General features: G+C 27.2%; 3 protein-coding genes across 3 annotated transcripts; 2 read left to right on the top strand and 1 right to left on the bottom strand.

Annotated features, from left to right (window-relative positions):
* Positions 1–1,225: 1,225 nt before the first annotated feature.
* Positions 1,226–6,732, bottom strand: LOC105249439 (sodium channel protein Nach). The gene is made up of 8 exons (XM_025415057.1): positions 6,483–6,732; positions 5,713–5,919; positions 5,442–5,607; positions 3,848–3,996; positions 3,192–3,297; positions 2,540–2,846; positions 1,728–1,778; positions 1,226–1,490 (listed from the first exon to the last, which is right to left on the bottom strand). Exons 1-8 carry the CDS (start codon positions 6,629–6,631, stop codon positions 1,294–1,296), a joined length of 1,332 nt encoding a protein of 443 aa, XP_025270842.1. The 5' UTR covers positions 6,632–6,732; the 3' UTR covers positions 1,226–1,293.
* Positions 6,733–7,766: 1,034 nt separating this feature from the next.
* Positions 7,767–14,865, top strand: LOC112639877. The gene is made up of 4 exons (XM_025415059.1): positions 7,767–7,871; positions 8,052–8,107; positions 14,459–14,533; positions 14,668–14,865. Exons 1-4 carry the CDS (start codon positions 7,767–7,769, stop codon positions 14,816–14,818), a joined length of 387 nt encoding a protein of 128 aa, XP_025270844.1. The 3' UTR covers positions 14,819–14,865.
* A 5,597-nt stretch (positions 14,866–20,462) lies between these two features.
* LOC105249438 lies at positions 20,463–23,016 on the top strand. Its single transcript, XM_011254908.3, has 2 exons — positions 20,463–20,868; positions 22,395–23,016. The coding sequence occupies exons 1-2, from the start codon at positions 20,510–20,512 to the stop codon at positions 22,462–22,464; spliced, it is 429 nt and encodes a 142-aa protein (XP_011253210.1). The 5' UTR covers positions 20,463–20,509; the 3' UTR covers positions 22,465–23,016.
* Positions 23,017–23,268: the final 252 nt, after the last annotated feature.

A 23,268-nucleotide genomic window follows, 5' to 3' on the forward strand; every position in this document is an offset into this window, starting at 1 on the left:
TGACATAATAGAAAGAATTATTTCAATTACTGATAATGATTATAATTATTACTAATTATCCGTAAATGATAATTATTTCTAAATATTATAATTATTTCTATGTTACTAGTTTATGAGTATATATTATTGTACATTACTGTCTTCTGTTGAATTGAAATATGCATCAATTATTACGCGTATTATAAAGAAATATAGAAACTCAAAGATTGACATGAGACTGAAACCAGCAAATAATCCGAGTAATCCACCGAATGATGCTAAAAATATTACTACATATTACTATCTGTATATGTAATTTTTTTTAACCTGAATGTTTATATATATATCTTACCGAAGATATTACGCCAACTATAAATAACTGATCGTCGATACTTAATGGCAACTAAATCGTTGAAGAATACATGTACTATAGTGTGATTGAGTAAGCTAGTGCCGTTACTGCAAAAATATAATAATAGTATTAGTACCTACATGGACATATTTAAATCTATATTAATTATTTTCAGGTTAATGTTAATTCTCACGTGCATAGATTTTAAGAATGTTTTAAAAATATTGTATATTTTGCGCAATTACTACATATAGCCACTTGCGTACATTATATATATATATATATATATATATATATATATATATATATATATTCTAGACAAAGTTATTAGTAGAAAAAAATAAAATGTTTATGACATATGATTTTTTGTGGAAAAAAGAAAAACATATTTCTTTTTAATTTTGTTTTTTTCCAATTACTTAATATTTTTATATTTGGTTGTTATAAATTGATCTTTTATTTATTATTTTTGATTTTTTGGATAATAGATTTGAATTATTTGCTATTATTTTAAAATAAGATTCTAATTGGCTATATAATTATGTAATTACTATTTTTAATTAGATAAATTTAGATAATTTTGAGTTACATAGACATTTTTACATATTTAAAATTTTAAGAAAATTATCCGAACCATGTATTTATATTTGGAATGATTTGCTATAAAAGTGTATCATGTTAATTTATTAAAATTATTTTCAAAAAGATAAAGATACATGAATTTTAGTTTTTTTAATATATTAACTAAAAATGACAAAGAAAAATAATGTTATATTAAATAAAAACTAAATTTATTTTTTTTTAATGAACAAAAATATATTTTTTATTCAGTTTATGTTTTTTGTTAGAAATAAAAAAATCTTTTACATCGATATTTCTATAATAAGAAATACATCGTATTTGAAGGCGATAATTACGTTAGAGAATATTTTGTCCATATAAATTATATATAAATTAATTTGTTACCGAGAGTTCTTTAAAAAACCATTATCGTTATAGTAAGTAGTAGAATCGAGCGTTCCAAAAGAGCTTTCCAAAGGATAATAATATAGATTGCAATCGGGTATGCATCCACAAGGTCCTGTTTCCATATTCTTTATCTTTTGTGATAGTTTGTTGTCATTTTCATCCACATTTGGCCATGAAGCATCGAAAAACGCTGTAAGAAACAAATATATGTAAAATAAACTACAAGATAATTCATTTTAATCGATAAATACAAGATGTCTGGGAACAGGGGTTATAAAAAGGGAAAAGGTTTTTTTTGAAAAAAATGAGTCAAAAATGTAAAATAATATTTATATGTATATGAGACTTCATTTTTTAAAATAAATTATTTGTTCAAAATTAGAGTGATTAAATATGAATGTATGTATATATATATGTATGCACTTACACTTATATTTTAGTAAACATTGGACATCCCTGAGGTTACATACTCTGGTACCTGGAGTAAAATATATTTATCTTGTTTTAGAATGTATCCCCTGTCTACAATGTGCAATAACTATTAAAGTGTAAAAATACATTTAACAAATATTGATTGTATGAAATTGTTATGAAAATATTTGAGATTGTTATGAAAAAAATCATTTTATGTAATATATTTTATGTGTTATGTTCTTTAAAAAATATTAATATCTGTTTTAAACTTGAAATAAAGAAACTGATACGGCTCTATTGTATAAATGTAAAAAAAACGCAATTTAAATTCTTCCTGCCAGTAAGAGATAGACGCGCGGATAATAGAATGTGTAATTTCAAAAAATTAATTTTCTTTGAAACTAATGCACTATTATTCATGTGCCTGACCTCATATTACGATCTGGAATTTAAAAAAATTTATTGTTTTATATAAAATTACAGAATTATTTTAAATTATAATTGTATTATCCAGCTGAGTAAGCATATAATCTATTTTAATAATATTATTATATTATATTATCTATTTTAATAATAAAAGATTAAAAAACATATTAGTGAATTAACTTTCACTGTAAAAATACATAAAAAAATGAAAACATTTTATTTATATAAACGATTTTATTTTTTATTAATCAAAATTTTTCAATAATATATTTTATATTGAATAGATGGCACAGAAGAAAGAGATTACAAGTTATAAAAATTTTTCTATATATCAAAAAATAAATTTGTTCGAATTAACTTTCTATTTTTGTCTTTACACATACTTTTTCTTCTACTTACTATTTTGTGGAAAGTAATAAGGGATGCAACCGCATTTTGTTCTTACAATGCTAGCTCGACATTCTGCAAGGCAGTTGTGATATGTATATATCGCAAAAGTTAAATTTCTCTTTTTGACATTTGTATATAGTGTTTTGTTTGCTTCATCACTAAGTATACATTTTCGTGTAGAAATCGCTAAATTCTTCATATCGGAATTTGAATACATTTCCACGGGTCTAATACTCAGGAAATGTTCACTATTTGCTCGTGCTAACTGAATTTCGGAATTAAAATCTGGATAATCGAACGAGTAATGTATCATGACCTAAAACATATAATAATACATTATTAAAAATTTACTTATTAAATTTATTGATTAATTAAATTTATAATTGAAATTTTGAAAAATAATACATAAAACTCAAATAAAAAGAGAATTATACAAATAGTAGATATATATATATAAAATAGTAGATATATATATATATATATATATATATATATAAAATTAAATATTACAAATTTATAAATGTGCTTTATGAGAAATCGGTTAATTGTAATTTTTCCACCGATTAATTATAGTAATATGATTATTGAATTGTTTTAATAGAAATTTTATTTTTAAAAATGTTATTTTAAATAACTTAAAGAAAAAAATTATTTAAATTACCTTTACTCCATATCCCCCGATAATAGTAGAATAATAATCTTTGGGATCATTATCTAGTATTACAGTCATACCAGTCTCGAAACCACAGGCAGTAGATCGCACCAATCTTTAACAAGAAAAAAATATGTTAATCAAAAAATATATGCAATATTAATACGATGATATTATATTTAAATAAATTAAATACAGAACTGGATTTTAATCTTCGTAGGTTTTATAAATTTTTATATAATATATTAAAATAGATAAACACGATGTTTTTTTAATTAATATTTTTATTCCAAATTAAATTGTAATAATAAAATTTTTGTGCATTATTTTTTTTCTTCCACAATTTTTTTTATGTATGTGTACGTATATGTTTGTATCTATGAAAATATACGCATCTTAAACGTATATTTGTATGTGTATAAAACATAAACATGACATATTTATAACTTATGGCAATTATTTGAACATATTTAAAATTTAATGTAATTATTGCGCATATACACACACACACTCGCATCTCATAATTTCTGGACAATATTTTAATAGCATATTCTAAAGATAAAATGAAAGCAAAATTTTTAATGCTAAAAAAAGAAGATAAATTGTTTCATAAGTCTTAAATATCATGCCTATAATGTAAAATTTAATTCTATAAAAATTTATACTTCTTAGGTATTGTATCTGGATAAACATAATAATTAAAACTGCAGCATAAGCCATCCCGTGCCAAAGCTGGCTGGAAATATTTGTAACAATGATCGACTGTGCCCTTCCACTTGCATCTTCTTATTAAGGTACTGCAATTTTGTGTAATCTGGAAAGAAGTAACAATTAGTTCTTTCAAAACAGCAGTGCTGAAAGTTAAAATACAATGTATAAAGTATGTCTTAATTTATAATAGTCATAATTTATAATAATATCATAAAATCATTAATTTAATAAACTAAAGAGATAGAACATAATTTTCTTTATACATTCGCGATATGTTCGAAAAGTTTATATTGAAACAGAAATCTCTTAATTACTACTAACGCGCCTAAATTGTAACGGAGATCGCTACTCTTAAATCGTAATTGCTCTTCCTACAAAGTAATTTCTGAAATAAATAATGTTTCTCTTAATAATATTCCTCATATATTTAAACAAGAAGGATAGTCATTGGACAGATCTCTGCTATTTAATCAAGAATTCTTTCCAAGAACATGACAAACTTTCCACTCTTTCAAAAACTCCAGAGAATTACAATTTTTGTTATTAGACCTGAACTCACAACAAGTAAACTTTTAAAAATTGGAATAGAAAAGCTCAACATGTTCTTTAATTTGCTTTTATTCTCAGGAGTCTGAGGGAAAACTATGCGAACCGTATCACACAACATTGGATAGTATAAAACATCTCATAAATCTTTCTAAAGTATGGGCAAAAGAGGTCTTCTAATATAAATACTTTTAAATGCAATTAAACTTTACATTAAAAATGTAATTATTTATCAATTTATAGTTAATTTAACAGACGGTTTAAAATTCGGTAAATTAAAAAATTGCAGCTCCTTTTTTGAAAAACTTTGAGAGTAAAATAATGTTTTTTTTATATTTGCAAACGAATCCAAGATTCCAGATATGAAGTTCTTAGACTTTTTGGCGATTTTCATACATGAGTCTGTCTCAGATAGCTTGAGGACTTCTCAAGATTCCTTTTTTCTTGTTAGAGATTATGGCCATCTTGGTGGCAGTTAGAGCGGTGAAAAATTTAATTCTATCAATTCACCATTTCTTTTAGATTCTAAAGCTGTATGAGAGAGAGTCTTATGATCATTATTCCCCCCCAGTACATATTATTTTAAAAAAATAATATTACTAATAAAATAAAATAAAAATTATTAATATATATATATATATATATATATATATATATATAAAACATACAAATTTTTCAATTTATAAATTTTATCTTTTTATTTATAATTTTTTATCTATATTTATTGTTATCTAAAAATTGATATAATCCTATGTAACAAATGTACCAAGAAAATTATGTGAAATTTACATTCAGTTTCTATTTCATATTCAGTTTATTGACTTACTTAATTAATAATTTTATGAAGTTAATTATAAATTAAGATACACATCAGTTTAGAAAATGCGATATAATAACAGTCATCATCTCATATACATATATACATATGTACTTTATATATAAATATACTCTTTATAGATATATTATGTACATATGTACATGAGAAATACTTTTAATACATACCAATTGTATTACATCAAGAATGGACATACTGTTATCATCTATAATATCTTGTAAGCGAGTAAGATTTTTCTCAACGTCATATCCGAATATTCCTGGTATTAACAATTCATTTATCAATCGCATTTCTTCAATTAAAAATTTTTTCGACATATTGGATGGTGTCTTCCTGAAAAAAAAATACGGTTGACACAGCAAAAGATAAATAATTTTTGTAGCAATATTATGGGTAGTAGCAAGAATCTCTAATATAAAACATATGCCAAATACTCACAAATTTTTGACGAATTCCTCGGTCAATTTGTAAGATACGCGATTAATATCGCATATTGTTATTGCAGGAAATGGATAATTCCCTATTCCATTATGCGTTGATTCGATAACTGTCAAGGTGGGATGACTAATATAATAATTCAAAGACATTTTTATTAAAATGAAAGCACAGCATAATGATGTAATTACCGTTATCGCCCAAATAATCCTATAAATAATTGTCGATAATACACGCATAATTGTATTTATCTAAATATTAAGTTAAACACATAAAAAAATTCGCACACATTGCTTGTAAATCGAAATTGGTTTTCAATGATAATATTTTTAAGTTTATATATATTTTTATAGATTTTTTAAATTAAAAGAAAATATTGTTTACATTCTCTTTTTTTTTCTCTCTCTCTCTCTCTTTCTTTGTAATTATTATAACGATTATTATTCGAATTATTATTTATAACTTTGTAACTATTATTAAAACTAAATAACAGTCTCAATTTAATAACGGTATAAATAAACAATGATAATTAATAAAATAGAGTATAAAAGAGGGATAAAAACACAAACACACACAAGAGGCTGTAATATAAATCTAATATAAATCTAAATATAAATATAAACATAAACGTAGAATAAATTAATATATAAATATATTATTATATAAATATATAAATGTATTAATATATAAGTATAAATATATAAATATATAGAATAAATTAATTTAATTATCTGTTTATTATAAAATACTAAACATAAGAAATTCATACATACCGCTCCGCTTTAGGATGTTGAGTTTGACTGATATATTTGTAACCGTGTAATCCAGTGTTGGAGCAAAAGTCGGCGGCCTGTTTTTTCAGAATATTCCACCATCCTATTTTCGAATACTTAAATCGATTTTGCATCCTGACTTTCCTCATATTTAATTGATTATGTATAAAGTTCCAACGAATTGCAAATATTAATTGTGATATATGGATATGCAAATTGGAAAAAGTATAAAGAATTCTTCATGGATACGTTAGCGCGTTATCTGCTGCGTTATGGAGTAAATAGCAAAAGCATACAATGCAAAAGTACACGCGCGCGCGCGCGCGCAACATAAAAAATTCATTCGACCTTCCGTCGATAGATGCACGATAATTTCTACTTTTCTAGTCTTGCGATTTTATCCTCATATAATTAATTATTAACATTAAATTTAATATTAAAGCACAACTAATGCGAACATTATACATTTCCATGCCATTTGCGACTCTACTTTTTCTCATTGTAACATTTCCGTTTACATTTCGTGCCAACAAAATGTTTATCTAGTGAACATTAATGATAATTGCGAGTTGATCAGAAAAGATAAAACGTTGTTAAATATTGTCATTATATACAAATATGAAATTTATACTATATTTATATGATATATAGCTTATAACATAGGTTTTTATATAATTTATTTGTCTAGAAAATTAGTCTTTTTTTATTATATGCAGAGTGATCTTTCTTGCAATTATTTTCAAAACTAGTAGCTACAAAAAAAATATCTTTCGGAAAATTATTTTGTTTCAAAGGAAAAATGGTTAATGTATTTTTGTTATGTAACTCTCTTTGATTTTTACATGATCATAAATTTAGAAAAAAGCATACAATTATGTTAAAAGGAAAAATACAAATAATCTTCAAATCTCGAAAATGATTTCATTTTAATAATAGCCACGATATATATCGAAATTTATTCAGTATTACAAATCGATTCTTTGTTTATCATGTTTAAGTCATGATGTATAATTTACAATTACATGTTAAATATTTTGACAATAAAGTTTGCAAATAATAAGCAAATATTTTTAAAAGAATCTCATATGTATCGGAATAATTGTTTACGCTCTCACTAAAAAATTTTAAATTGAAGATATTTTGCTTCTGTGATATAGCACTTTATCATGTGTACAATCAAATTCGATCATATTCATAAAACAAGTCATCGTGAGGGATAGGATCAGGATCTTTATCGACTCTCTGATTAGCCAAGGTAATGACGTGTTCACACACGGCATGATCATGGTGTTTAGCACTTTATCTGCTTCCTCGAAGTTATTAATGATAGTAGCTGAGTCAGACGTCGCGAGACGCGGGGGTGATATGGCGACAAGCGACATCTTCAAAGTTTAATATCCACGCGACTGAAGAGTCGCTTTTAGCCGTGAAGTCCTGCTACTTGTAGTCTCTTGCCGAGTGTATACTTATACCAATATCATTGGATCTTTGTCTTCAATATCTCTCGGAATCGAGTATCTTCGCGAGTGCGACTTTATTTCAAATGAGTTCCATAGAATAAGTGATTAGATCATAAAAAGAATTCGGAATCACTTGAAGAAAATCGCGATCGTTTCTTCAACTGGGTAAGTTGCATAAAATTTTTAAGAATCATTTTATGTATAAAAATTAAAATTATATAAATTAAGGTCAAGAGAATGAGACGATAAAATGTTAATCAATAAATTTTACTATAAATATTATTTATAATATTATTGATCTTATTTTAATCAGAATTATTAATAGCTTGAATAGTTTTAGTATTTTCCTATATTATTAGCAGGCAAAAGATACTCTATAAACAAAAACGTAATAAATATGCTTTAAAATTATTTTGATTTTGATTTTATGTAAAGGGCACTTTATTATGAAAAAATATAATAATAATCAAATAAACAATATAAAAGGACAGATTCAAGTGCATTTAGGTTGAGTTGGTCACCAGTAGGGTAATTTTAATTATGAGATAGTTCATCCCAATGTCGAGGTTTCAAGTAGAGAAAATTACTGCTCATGGAAGGGATGAATCTGGCGTAGATGGGGTAACAACGTATTATACATTTCCCTGTCAACCCCCTCGCACTAACCGCAAGCCCTTCCTACTCACCCTTCTCTTGCCAACAATTTGTTAACTGCTATTGAATTGACTTCACCAGTAACTTCAAAGTGTACGCTCATTAAAACGTGACGACCTTGTCATACAGACACATACACAACATATATTGTTGCTTAAATGATAATTGCTGCTCGTAAATGATGTGTTTTATTGATTATGACATAATGATTACATGATTAAAACAAGATAGCGAGAAAATAAAAAACTAATAGATTTAATTTTAGTGGACATGCAGGGCGAATAAATTTTATATTATTTTATATTTATATATGAATTGAAGAGTATATATAAAATAATACAAATAAAACAATATAATAATGTAAATAAAACAATTTATTCACAAAAACTTAAAAAGATGCACAAGATAAACGAATTTCTAGTATAAATAATTATATAAAATATTTGTAAATAATTGTAAATGCAATATTTTTTTCACTCCAAAAATTTTCATTAGAATTGTTGATAACTTAATTTTAAATTTAATATACAATTTATAATAAAATAATAAAAGTTTTATTTATGCAAAATTTCTAGCTTAAGTGAAATAAAAAGAAATCTTCCATATCGTAACATCATATCCTTGAATAGCAATATATTAAATGGCAATATATAGTACTAAATCGCGTGGCAAGAGTTGAGCAGCGAATTGTTTAAAACTACCCTGGGACACGGTGTACATTGCGGGGGTAGATAGGTAGTTTAGAAAGAAAGACGGTTATAGATATGAAGAGTTTCCCCGGGGATTTGTACCCATCTATATGGCATCTGTATTATGATGAAGGCAGAGAAGGGGTAACGCATTTCGCGGCACATTGAGTCCACAGACTTTAAAATAGCTCCAAACCGAATCTCCGAATCGTATATATGGGAAAAAATCCGTTTCACAAAACGCACGGGACATGACCCTTCTCTCACGCGCTCTTTTCATACTTTAATAGGTACATTAACATCGTAAATTTAATACTTGATTTACTATTCGATATGTTAAAATATATATCAAATATTGCGAACATGATATTAATAAATTGAAACTGTTAACTATTGTTTAATGAATTAATTTAAAAAAATAGAATCACAATTTTTCTTAATAATAAAAAGAAAAAAAAGAGATTAATATAATAATAAATGTTCAGTAACATTGTGTTTATTTAAAAAATATATGTAAAAATATAATATATTCAAAAAATTCTGTCTATTGATTTTTACAAATCAGGTACTATTGATTTTTATTACACAGTTAATTTTATCATTTTTTATGATATGTCGTATTACAACAATCAGTTAATTAACGAGTTGCAAATGATATAGATATACAAATATTAAATTCTTTCCTAAATAACAATTTAATGGGATTGATTAATTGGGATTGATTAATTATTATATTTAAATAAAACTATAAATCTACTCTCATATGTTTAAAAATGAGGTTCATTTTTAGTTTGATAAGAAAAATGATTATACAAATAAATTCGTTTATTATTTGTTTCGTAATAATCAATAACATATAATAAATTGATATATGTATAATAGTTACGAACCTGAACGTGCGAAATCTGTGCAATATTATTGATAATATAAATTATTATATTTCTCCTATCTGTGTCCTCTGCTTTTTTTTCTCTTTTTTTACGCAAAATATTTTATAATTATAGTGCTCACTAATTAAATGACATTACTCTTTGAAAAATGAATCCTTAATCCTGAATTATTTTTTCTGTGTGCATAATGAAGAAAAAATAATAATGAATTATAAAAATGATAAATATAATTTTTATTCGAAAGATGATTAAAATTTAAGGATTAATAATTCATGATTAAAAAATAAGAATTAACGATTACTAATTTTGCAATTATAAGTGTTTAAATAATTTCAATAATCGATTAAATCATATATGATTACATATTTAATTAATATTTTAATTGATTATCTTAGTTAAACATCAAAAATTAAATTAATTAATTAAATACTGTTTATAATATTTAATTTTATTAATTGATTAAATTAAATCATGATTCTTTATATTATAAATTTTTAATTTAATTCTTTCATTCAATTATTTTATTTAATAAGAAAATTAATAATCTTTTACACAATCTATTAAAGTTTATTACAAACAGTGATTCAGAATGAATCACTGTTTGTATATACACTATATATTATGTCTGAGCGAATTTAATGCAAAATTTTGATTTTCTAGAAATAAATACTAATATTTGCTAATATAATAAGTGAATTAATATCAAGTGTCGATGTTTTCGAATAGGCCATGAAAGAGATGCGCTCCAACACGAATTGCTCCGTCTTAATCGAACGTTCTCACTCGATGTGACATCCGTGAAGACGAGACCCTTTCGATTGCGTATACCTCGACGATAAAACCTCCTTTGCGTGGATTAGTTCGCTCAATCAGGAAATATACTCAGGGGCCCCCATAAAGTCTCTCAGCGCGTGCAAACCCCTATATATATGTACCATTGCTATATACCACTCTGTCCTTCTTTCTATGTATCTTCCTTTTTTCCCTTATCGAACTGCGCAACTAGAGTACATGCCGATAGATAACGTTTGATGATACTTTATATGGCGAAAATTTATGGCACTTGCAAGTTATACGAATTTTAACTCTTTATAATAATATTCATAATAATATTCATAATAATATTCATATATATGCAGCATGAATTGAATACAATATTTTGTAACATTCATTCATTATATCAAGAAATTTTACTTTTCATTTTTACCATTTAAATAGAAATAGAATTAATATCGAACAACGAGACTGTAGTAAATCATTGTCGTAAGATAATAATCTATCCATTATTTAGTCATTAGCTATACAAAGTCTATCTGTCGCACTCTATTCAGGGTCACCATAATACGAGGAGAACATTTTATTTCCGATTAGTTTACAGAAAGTATGTTTGCGATGTTTACGATAAGCATAAATTCGGAGAAGAGATTTTCGAGGGATCGCATTTTGCTCAGTATTGAGGCGTATCCTGATGGTTAGTTCTCTTGAGTATGGCTAGATCCGCCGGATCGTTCTCTAAAGTTCCCGTAATACCTTACGAAAATCTTGCCAAGAACTGAGAATTCGGGACATGGCCTGGGCGGATCCCTGGTGCCGATCTTTTAATCGTAACTCGCGGAGATACACTTAAACAGATAAATTTATTTTATTGTTTTCACAATGATATGGCGGCATCGAATCTTTGCGAAGAATATAAAAAGACAGTGGTAAAGGTGTATTCAAGATATATAATAGTAATTGTTTTCTTGAAATTTTGACTCTTCTTAAAATCAACATAGTGAATCTATGTTGTATATAAAAAATGATGATCACATAAATGATTCTTAATACATGATGATTCGTATATGAATCTCAAAAATGCGCATTATGTAAGAAAATTAATTTCAATAATTTCTTTTATTTTATTTTTATATAATTTCATAAATATTTATATAAACAGTCATCTTCTATTTCTATGCATAAAAATATTTTTAAGAATTTAAAAATTGTTTACAGATTGAAATACATTTAAAGATATTTTCTAAAAAATAAAATTAAATAAATTCTTGACATAAAGTTCTTTTTCATAATATGCAATATTTAATTTAGCTTTAATATAAAATATTTGTATACATAATTTTTCTATATGATTATTGCTAAATCTAGTGAAATTATTTAAAAATATATTTATGGAATAATATTATTTTGCTTTAATATGGTTTATGATCAGCACAATTTTATTCTAAAAAAAGGAGAAAAAGAGGGAGAAATATAATATACTATAATAAACAAGATATCTTAATTTGTATATTAATTCATAATAATTATAATCGTTTGAGTTTGTTTTTGCTTTTTTAATTTTTTTTTAAATTTATTTAAAGGACGTGGACTAGAATTGTCAGACGTCACGTGTAACGCTGTCGCATGATCGGTTGTCTATTTTATAGGCGATCTAAACAAGGACATATAGTTCCTTAATTAAAAACGCATTGGAAGGGATACGAATTTCTTAACTAAAATTTATTTTTTTTATAAATCCTACCACATTTCTTGAAATTTGTCCTATAGAAATTTGAAACATCCTGTATATATGCATATATGCCATGTAAATGGACAGATCTGTATCTTCAAAATGATTAGAGATCAAGGAAATAAGAGATAATTAAATGGGCTTAAATTCGTCCCATTATTTTGCATTACTTTTATATATTTTTGTGCAGTTGCAAAGTGAGTTACATATTTTTAAAATAATTTCATATTTTTAGATATATTAATCGATGCAGTTTTTCATCTTGCATATAAAAATGTTAGAAAATGTTTTTAAATTAGTTAGTTTAGATTTAGTTATTTTAAATTTGTAAATAATATTTGGCTCTATTAACCAATTTCTTTTACCTTTTATATATGTACCTTTTTTATATGTAACATTTCTTATGCTTAAAAGTTTAAGCTTAAAAGTTTAAGTATGAACAAGTATGTTTGTAAATATCAATTTAATATCTTGAAATATAAGATATTTTGCAGTTAGCAAAGTAATTAATCGATAATAAATTAGTCAATTTTTATTTTATAATATCTTGATAATATGAAGAGAATGCGAGAAAATATCTCTATAAACAACAATCCAGATTATAATAACAGTGTTACCAATAGTATGTCGGTAAAGTGGGTTAAACAAAATTCTCTATCATTTTACAATTTGCGCAATAATTAATGAGAAATTAATTTAAAAAGATTAATTCGTGCGACGAAGCGTCGAGATTAATAATCAAGCGTTTAATTATGTATTGTGTTTAGCATCAAAGTGAAATGTTTTTTTTTCGCTTTATATTTGAGGGAACTTTTTGACTGATTTACGAAATTTAATTTTTCATTAATTAATGCAAAAATCATAAAATGATAGAGAACTTTTCAACTCTATCGTTTAATTCGCTCTACTTGCACACGAAACGTGATATGCGATTATTACTAGACAATATATATATATATATATATATATATATATATATATATATGACTTCTGAAATGCACGCAAAATACTAGTGAAAAAGTTCTTGAAGAAAATTATTTGCTATTTTTTATTCCAAGTAATAGTTTTCGAGATATAAAAGTTTAAAGCTATTCAATCACAGGATATTAAACAGTCGTCTTTGTGAAACATATATGTATCATTATTATTAGTATATACGATTCACGCGCAGATAAACCTGTTACCAGTTAAACCTGTAATTAAGGTGAATAATACTATTATATGTATATTCCTTCACTTATCGTTACACGACAAAATCGCATTAGTATTCAATTTTTCACCATGAAGTCAATATAAAACCTACAAAGGATGAAAATGTTACTAAATAAAATCTAAATTGCCTTTAATTTTTAATACAATTAGTTTAATTTTTTTAATTAAGTTTAATTTTTAATACAATTTAAACAAAGGAAATTAAACAGGTTACTTTAAATTGAACAGATAAAAGTCCATTTGTTACTTATTTAAACAAAAATGGAAATCTTTATATAAATTAAATCCTGAATTTTATAAATTAAATATATACAATTCATTTTATTTATTTAATTACGAACTTTACATAGAATTAATATTCTATGGATCCCAACTTTATGTGGAGTATAATTACGATATAACAACGATATAACGTATATTACATGTAATATTTATGAAAGAAAAATTACAATTAATCCCGACACTTTTACCGATAACACTTATGTATACTACTTGTAACATTTTATTTTATTGCTTTTATATAACATTAATATAACAGCGGTTACTGGATTATCTGTGACATAAGGTGCGCTAGCCGTTCATGCGAGGATTATCGCGGCTGGATAATTCTGGGCGATATAAAACATGGCGAGAGATTACGGTAAGTGTATGGTCAGCCCCGGTATAAGATCGAATAATATGTGGACACTTCGTGTTCTCCGCTCACGGGCTGCCGCGAGTGCGCGCGCGACTGAAGAATGAATATTCAACAGTAAACACTGGTTACGCTTGTAGAGGGTCCAGGCAAAGGGTGCTGCTGAGAGCACCCGTTGGCCGATCCGGCAGCGAGGTCACCATGCCATGGACTCCGCGCGGACATAAACGCGGTCTCTCGCGTGCAGAGAAAGCTGAGAGAGGGACGTTGTTTACGATATTACATCTATAATACCAGTCAAGTGGCCAGTGTCCGGTCATCGCCGTAATCTCCTCTGCGCCAGGAGCCGCAACCCTTGCCCAGATACAGCACGTCGCGTCCCGTACTGAAATTATAATAATGTTCAGCGTGTATCGCGCCGCTTTAACGCCTTTCCTCAAGTGCTTCACGAGCATAATGTCGCGCGTATTAAAGCTTTTTTTGAGATGTCAGGGATTATAGCATACATCGTATCATACAGCATAAAATTTGCGTAATATGTAGAGAAATATAAAAATATTTCACATAGTTATAACATTGATATAATATTTATTTATGTGTTAGCATGATTAAGGGAGCTTTTATACATTTTCAAATTATTTAAAAGAATATTGAAGTTTCGAGTTTGCATAATATACACGTAATACACATATTTCATATTTTATTTTATTTGGATATATAAAAAACATATTAAAAAAGCTTTCCAACTCTTCTTTTTTTAATTTAATTATATAATACTATGTTTGACATTATTTTTTTTACATTGTTATAATAAAAATACGGATAATAATTCAAATATGGATAATAATATTTTAGTAAATAAAAAATGATAATTTAATATTTTTTTCAGATACATTTTGCAAAACAAAAAAATATAAAATAAACAAATGTAGAAGTAACAATTGATTTTATGTAACTACGTCTAGTTTAACAAATGATGCTGATTGACATGATTGTATAACTTATTTGTAATTAATATAATGATATTACCGATGCTGTCTGCTGCAGAAGTTGGTGTCCGAAGGGCAAACATCGCCATGGAGGGAGATCGGTGTTTTGATTCTGGCTGTTATAGGGAAGACATATATCACTGATTCACCCCCATTGCCTATAGAAGGCAGTAGTTAGGGTGGTGATGCTGGGAGGGCTGAATGGACGTGTAGAATTTATTGCTCTTCTTGATATATATGATTATTTAAATCTTCTTCTTAAAGTTCTTGTCACATTATTCAATATTAGCACTTAGGATGTCCAAAATTATCACTTGAGCAATATTCAGATAATTTTTTTATTTTTATGTGCAATTTTATAGTACATTTCAAAATTAATCTAGATTGTGTGTGTGTTTAAATTGAACTACATGGCAATTAACAAATAAGGTGAAATAAATATCTATTCGAATAATTTCTTCAAAATATATTATTATATATTTATATATATTTATCATAATAATTTATCATATTTTTTTTTTGAATATATTAAGTAAGATTTGATTTTAAATTTTATTATCGAAATTATTTTCTTATATTATTGGAATAGCTTTTTATTACTTTATCTATTAGATCTGTTAGATAATTTTAATAACTTGATTTTAATTTATATATAGCCAGCTTATTTGAAAAAGAATTTTTATTTATTAAGAATTTTTATTTATTTCTGTATCTTATATTTCATTAGGAAATGAATTGTGTTTAGAATTTGAAACTTAATATCAATTTCTTATTTATATAATATCTATATATCTATATAATACCTATCGAGAAATTTTATTTAATTTTGAAGATATTTAAAGATTATGGGATCTTTTTATACACCCTATATATAGAAAGATAAAGAATAGAAACACTTTGTGAATACTAAACTCTATCGACGAATCATCCCGTTCACGGATTGACACAAGAGGTTGGATTCTGGTTCGTGGTAAGAATATTCAAAGCACATGGTTACATTTCACGCCTAATTTCTCGCGAATTCTATGCTGAATATTCTTCGTTCTCAATCTCATGCGGGCCACGTGTCATTTATCTCATAGGAGTTGGGAATTCTTACAGCGTCTTATTTCTTATATCGACTTATATTGATACTCCTATGAGACTTTTTTTATTATATCGTACTTTTGCAAAAATAGATCATTATTAAGATTACGCAATAAAATATTAAAAGCTATTGATCTTGAATATAATATACGTTTAATAACAATTATTATTTTATAATTACGTATATTTTTATATTTATTTTATATATATTATATTTACAACAATTTTTTTCATAGTGTGATTGGAAATTAAAGTCTCATCAAAAAACTAAACTTCTAAAATATAAAAAAAATGAACTTTATTGCTCATTTTTAATTTAGGATTATTTCGACGAACATTTATTAAAAATTAAAAAATAGCAATAATAAGAGATAAATTCTTCTCAGTGTTGTTAATAAAAAAATTTTATTTAAAAAAAATTTATATATCATGAAATCTTTTAAAATTAAAATTAAAGTTGCGCAGAATTGTAAAATAATTTTATGTAATTTTATTGCAAAATATAAATAAAATATATACAAACAAAATATTTTAATGTGTAGATCTGAAAATGGACAATTTTAAATCTGTAAATAACGTTTTAAAATCTAAATAGAGTTATATAATCTGATAATATGAAATTTACTTCGTGTTTTTATCTAGATTAATATATATCATGAAAAAGCGAGAATAATAATTAATAGATATATAAAATATGTATTTTATTATTATGTATAAATTATAAAAAAAGATTCTAATAATGTTTTAAATGAAATGTCTAATTGTTACTCTTATTAATATAACATTATATAATACATAATTAAGCGCTGTGTCTAGTATATCTATTTATTGTATGTAAAGAATATTTTCATTGCACTATAATACTGTAGAATAATCTAATATAATTAAAATTTGTTTGCTGCTATAATACTAGAAAGAATAATCAATTAATAAATTCAATTAGAAATTTTTTGGGAATTGTTTTTTTGTGAAAAATTAATATAATTTTTTAAATACATGCATGTAAATCGTCAAAACCACTCGAAGGAAGGAAAAAACATTTTTGGTCAGGTCGTTTGCCATGCTCTATGTGTGTCTATATATTTTCCTTCTTTTTGGTGCTCGCATATATGTATACATATATATACACGTGCACGCACACACGTACACACATGCGGACCTAGAAATTCATTAGGGGTATCTGATATTTCTGGTGGGTGCTTCGCGCCGGAATAAATCATACGTGCGGGCGGTCGAAAGCGTTTTGCCGGTACGCCGAGCCTCCTTCTTTCTTGGTGCACGCGCGATCTATCCGTTTTATCTCGATCGTAGCGCGATAGAATAGGGTGGCGGATATATACGCATACGAGGGCGAGTGCGAGGATAGTAAAAAATAAGGGGAAACGTGAAGAGAGAGAGAGAGAGAGGGAGGAAAAGAGAGCGAGGGAGGAAAAGAGTGGGAGAGAGCTGGGGGCAAGGGGTGGGACAGGAAGGGGGGTTAGAAATGTCCTTTAGTAGCGCATGAGAACGAGAAAGAGGGTTAAACGTTCGTACGTGATCCCAGCTTAAATCGTTCGTGGACATCGAGCAAATCTCGTTACCGACCACCCCTTCTCCCCCGGATTGTCCTTCCCTATCCTACTCCTTATGCGCGGACATCTCGAGAGGGTGGCATATATATACTCGACTTGAGGCAGAGAGGAGAACCGCTCTAAGAAGCTTCTCATTCCGATCGGCTCAATCTTACCGGCATTCGTGATCAACGAGGCGTAGCGCGTCTTGCCGTATCCATCTACGTAGTTTCGAAATTAATTTTGATATATATTGCGTGATTGAAAACTCGCGTTTGATCATGATCAACTGCAAAGACGATGGGCAGGTCTTCTTCGAAGATTATGATAGCGAAGGGATTTCAGATAAAAGATTCAGCTGGATATGTATGCAAGGATAATAAAAAGATTAATCTTATTTCAATAAAAAATATAACATTATACTTGCGTGAGGCTAATTTTAAACAAAAAAACTCATTTAAATGAAATGCTCAAATCCCTTTATTCAAAGTTTTTATTAATAAAGAATAATAACGTGTAATTGCATACACACTTAATTGCATTTAAGTAGTAAGATTAGATTTATTAAAATTTACTAAATTTATTAAATTTATTAATAAATTTAATAAAAAAATTCAAAAACTGTAATTTTTAAATAAAGAAGTAAATAAAAAACTAAATATATGTATGTCATTATGGTTATAGCTAGCGTGAATTATTCGTATATCGTATTGAAATTAATTTCAGCATGTAGCATCATAAATCAAAGGCGCTTGACTCTATAACGGGTGAGTCCTAAATCACAGCGTGGTAATTGCGGCACCGCTTGGCCGGATCTGCGTGCGGTTGTACATGTACCGTAACTGTTTAATAGATGAGAGTATTGAACGAAACATTTTATTCTACATTCAAGGGAAAAGTGTAATTGCGAAATTACATTTGGCAAAATACTATCCACTATCTTTTTTTTTCTCAACATTGCATCAATATGTGAGAATAATTTTTATTTTTTTTTCTCATATGCTTGGCTATATTTCGATCGATTTACTACCCTTATTGTAAGTAGCTCTTTCTGAATTTCATTGTGATTTGAATAAAAAATTAACTTTCATTATTGTTAGTCATTTTATCATTTTTTTTGATCATGCCTTGTAATTTTTTAAATAATATGGAATTTGAATATTTCAGTAATATTCTCTTTATGATTTATCACATATAATGTGTTCATTGATATGTAGATTATCTGAAATTGAATTCGATTTTTTCCAGCAGTAGACCATGACGGAGGATGCGACTGAGAAAGGAAAAAACGCGTGGCGCGTGAACCACCCTCGACTGAGAAGAATACATTTTTCCTTCTGTTTCTCGGAATAAAGGAAGAAAGGATATTCGCATGTTAACGGGAAAGAAATAAAATTCTGTGCGAAAGGCACGTCAAGCCACGTTTCCACGTCGTACTTTGGAGCGGGGTCGGTCAGTTTAAAGGCTGAGAAAAGAGAAAAGTGCACGTGAGGCGGTAGAATAAAGGGCCCGCGGGTCTCACAACAAGGCTAATTCGTAGCACAGCCCTTTTACAGATCGACATCACGTATGGCATTCGCCTGCAGGCACGATTCTGGTGAAAATTCGCGTTTTACTTTGCTACATCTTCATATATATTTCAGTGACGGAAAAACATAAAGGAATACTACGGTAAACCACATATCTATAAAATATAGAAATAAGTAACAACGTTTGCTTTTTTATTACAAATTGCTTTTTAATTACAAAATTAATAGATGAATTTAAAAAAATAATTCTTAAAATTAACAATAATTTTTTTAATTGCTTTTAATTAAAAAAAGAAACATCTTATTTAGGTTTAGAAAAGTAATTTTTTTAAATTATATTACATATAAAATATAGAAATAAGTGTAATGTGTTGCTCTTTTTTATTATAAAATTAACAGATTTGAAAGAAATAATTTTTTAAAACTCTACTAAAATGGATAGTATATATTAATAAAAATTTTTTGTTTTTATATTGGATTTAATTCCAGTTTGAAAAAATGGTCGTTTTTCAGTATTTAATTTATTGCAAATAGTTACGCTTCTTGAAAATAAAAAGGATAATTTAATGTGAATATGAATGATACATAAATTTTGTACAGATTACATTTTACTAAAAACAAAGCACAAGAGATATTAAAACAATTTAGTACTTTCAAAGAATATTGTACACACTTATAACATAATAAAAAATTGACAAAATATTAATAGTATACAGATGGTAATTTTATGAAACTCTACAGATATAAAATTCTATGTCTAATAAATTGGAAAGATTATTGCGCTAACTTTTTTTTATCATCACAATATCTTATCATACACTAATTACCATGACCATAATACGTATAGCCAGTATGTATGTTTTCGATTGCACTTGCAGTAGTAGAATTCCTGCACAGTTTGGAGCAGTCGTCGCGTCACTCGGTCAAGATTGCAGGAGACTCAATGACGATCGAATAGGGGAGTTGTTGAAGCACAGGAGGGTGGTGACAAGGATGGATGAAGAAGGGGCGAAAGGAGAGAGCGAGAGAAGGGGTGGAAGTGGAAAGAGAAAGAGTGTGGCCAGTGATTGGATTACAGTCAGGGAGTCCCAGTGGACTCGCCAAATGACCGGGACAAATTGCCCCTCGCCTTCGGGAATACTTATATATCCAGTGGCGATCGAGCTTCACGTGTTTTCTGAGGTCCCGTAGGTAACTTTTGTACACAACGTTATGCTCGTACGAGTGTCTACTAAAGCCATAGTGATAAGTTGCCTCGCACATTTAACACATCTATTAACACAGATATTCACTGGATAATCATACATAAGATTTATATTAAATTAATTAATATTTTTTTAACCTTATAATAATTGGAATTTTATAATGTTTAATGTTTTTATTAAAAATATTATAAATTTATATAGTTTTAATCAATGTTAAATTCTACAATATTATCAGTTTAGAACAAAAAAAAATGTATTTTTGTTTAATGTATAGAAAAAAATTAATTCTTATGTAGTTTTATATTTTTATTATTTGTATTTATGTGTGTAGAATATAAAAAATAAATTCATACAATTTTTTACTTCTAATATCATGACTTAATTTAGTTGCAGTAATGAATAATCAGAAATTTATATATTTTTATAAAATAAATTTATATATTTTGATTATTGAGATTTGAATAAAATAATCTTAAGTAAAATAAAATTCGATTATTGATCAAATAGATTACCAATTTTTATACAGAATGAATCCTAGTGATAAACGGTCGATTTCGAGACAATCGATGACAACGCGCGGGTAGAATGCGCTATATATGCTTGAGTATAGTTAAGGTACCAGCAGCGATTAGCTCGACCATTAAAGAGAACGGAAACAAGGAAACGTTATTGCCTAGTGGGAATCAATCGCGTTATCTCCGCGCTCAATTAGACTCGTAAAGAATCGTACATAGTCCATTGGTCTTCTTTGCTCCTGCCATATCACGCGCAATCATCTCTTTGGTTCGTTATTTTTTTCCGACGAACACGTGGTCATTTCTTCACGCGATGAAATCTCTATAAAGATACAGCATCAATTCTAACTTGCTTGGAATCTTGTAATGATACAATGAGATTTATTTTGGTTTAATTGTGAGGTTTATTTTGGAATAAAATTTTTCTACATTAATTTAAGATATAATATAATTCTAATCAATTTTTCATATCAATTTAAGATAATATTTTAATTTGTAATATTTTTTACACATAAACAATATAGAATAAATTTTTAGACACGATATTTAACTCAAATTGATTTAGTTTATGTGAACTCTCTATAGTAAATTCTCTTACTTGCAATTAGTATTATTCGTTTTTTGTATATTGTTTCTACATATGACACAAATAATTTTTATTAATAGTTATCGAAGATTTAAAGAGGAATTAAAACTTAAATTTAATTAAAAGATGAAGATATTCACGCTTTCTGCACTGGTCTTCATTAGCCTTTAATAGATCTCATTAACTCTCATTAGTATATTTTTCTCCTTGTTTTTATTTTATTTAAATATTTATATGCATTTTAAGATAATTATAGACTCAACAAAATATATTCTCTGAAGATGAAGAATCTCTTAAATCGTAACATATATCAATAAATATGATACAATTAAATTAATTAAAAATAATAAAACTTTATAAAATAAAAATTAATATTCTCTCATCAATTGATTTATTTTTATTTTCAGATTAGCGGCTTCACAAATCATTGTTATCCAATCAATGAAACATAGTATCAAGGATTGCTCTTGCAATTAAGTCGTAGTATCCTTTTCTCGTGGAAAGGAGTGCGAGTAGGCGGTAAGGGAAGAAGGATTTACTGCTGTTTAACCCCCGGAAACTTCTCCGATAAATAAGCCATACAAGCATCGGCATTCGCTCGCAAGGGCGATGGAGCAGTTTGTTGTCCCAACATAGGCGATCTGATTGCCCCGTTAGTGGACTCAAGTTAGCGCCAGTTCTGACTTTCACGAGTCCTCACGAGTTAAAGAGTTCCGGAGTGTGAGAAGGTGACGGAGGGGAAACGATAGGGAAGAAGACAAAATCCGAACGTTATTGGAAGAACAAAATTCGTTTCGGTGAAAAAGGCCAAGTGCAAAGTCTTGATTAGCAGCCTTTCTTGATTCTGGAGAGAGAGAAAGAGAGAGGGAGAGAGAGAACAATCGTCGTCTAATTTGCCAGCTGATTCAATCTTTCCTCCTTCGGTCACTTATTTTTCCTTTATTCTCTTTCTTAGTAACATATATATATATTAATTCCCTCGCGCGATACGAATACTAATTAGACATTTTAAACGCGTTATACTTATCGAGTTTTCGCCTCTTTTTCTCTCTCTCCTTTTTTCTTTCAACACATAAAACTAAAAGAAATTATGCAAATATAATGTAATTTAAAATTTACATGTTTCTTGTTCTATAAATTTAAAAAAAGGATTTTTTATATTTATCAAATATTTTATAGGATATTTAAAATGTTTAATATTTATAAAAAGAGAGAAAAAGCGAGTACTTACAATTTTAACAGGTGCGAAGTTTTTTTGTTATGTGGCATTTATTAATAATA

The sequence above is a fragment of the Camponotus floridanus genome, unplaced genomic scaffold (genome assembly GCF_003227725.1).
Source record: "Camponotus floridanus strain SB8 unplaced genomic scaffold, Cflo_v7.5 scaffold96, whole genome shotgun sequence".
Taxonomy (NCBI): Eukaryota; Metazoa; Arthropoda; class Insecta; order Hymenoptera; family Formicidae; genus Camponotus; species Camponotus floridanus.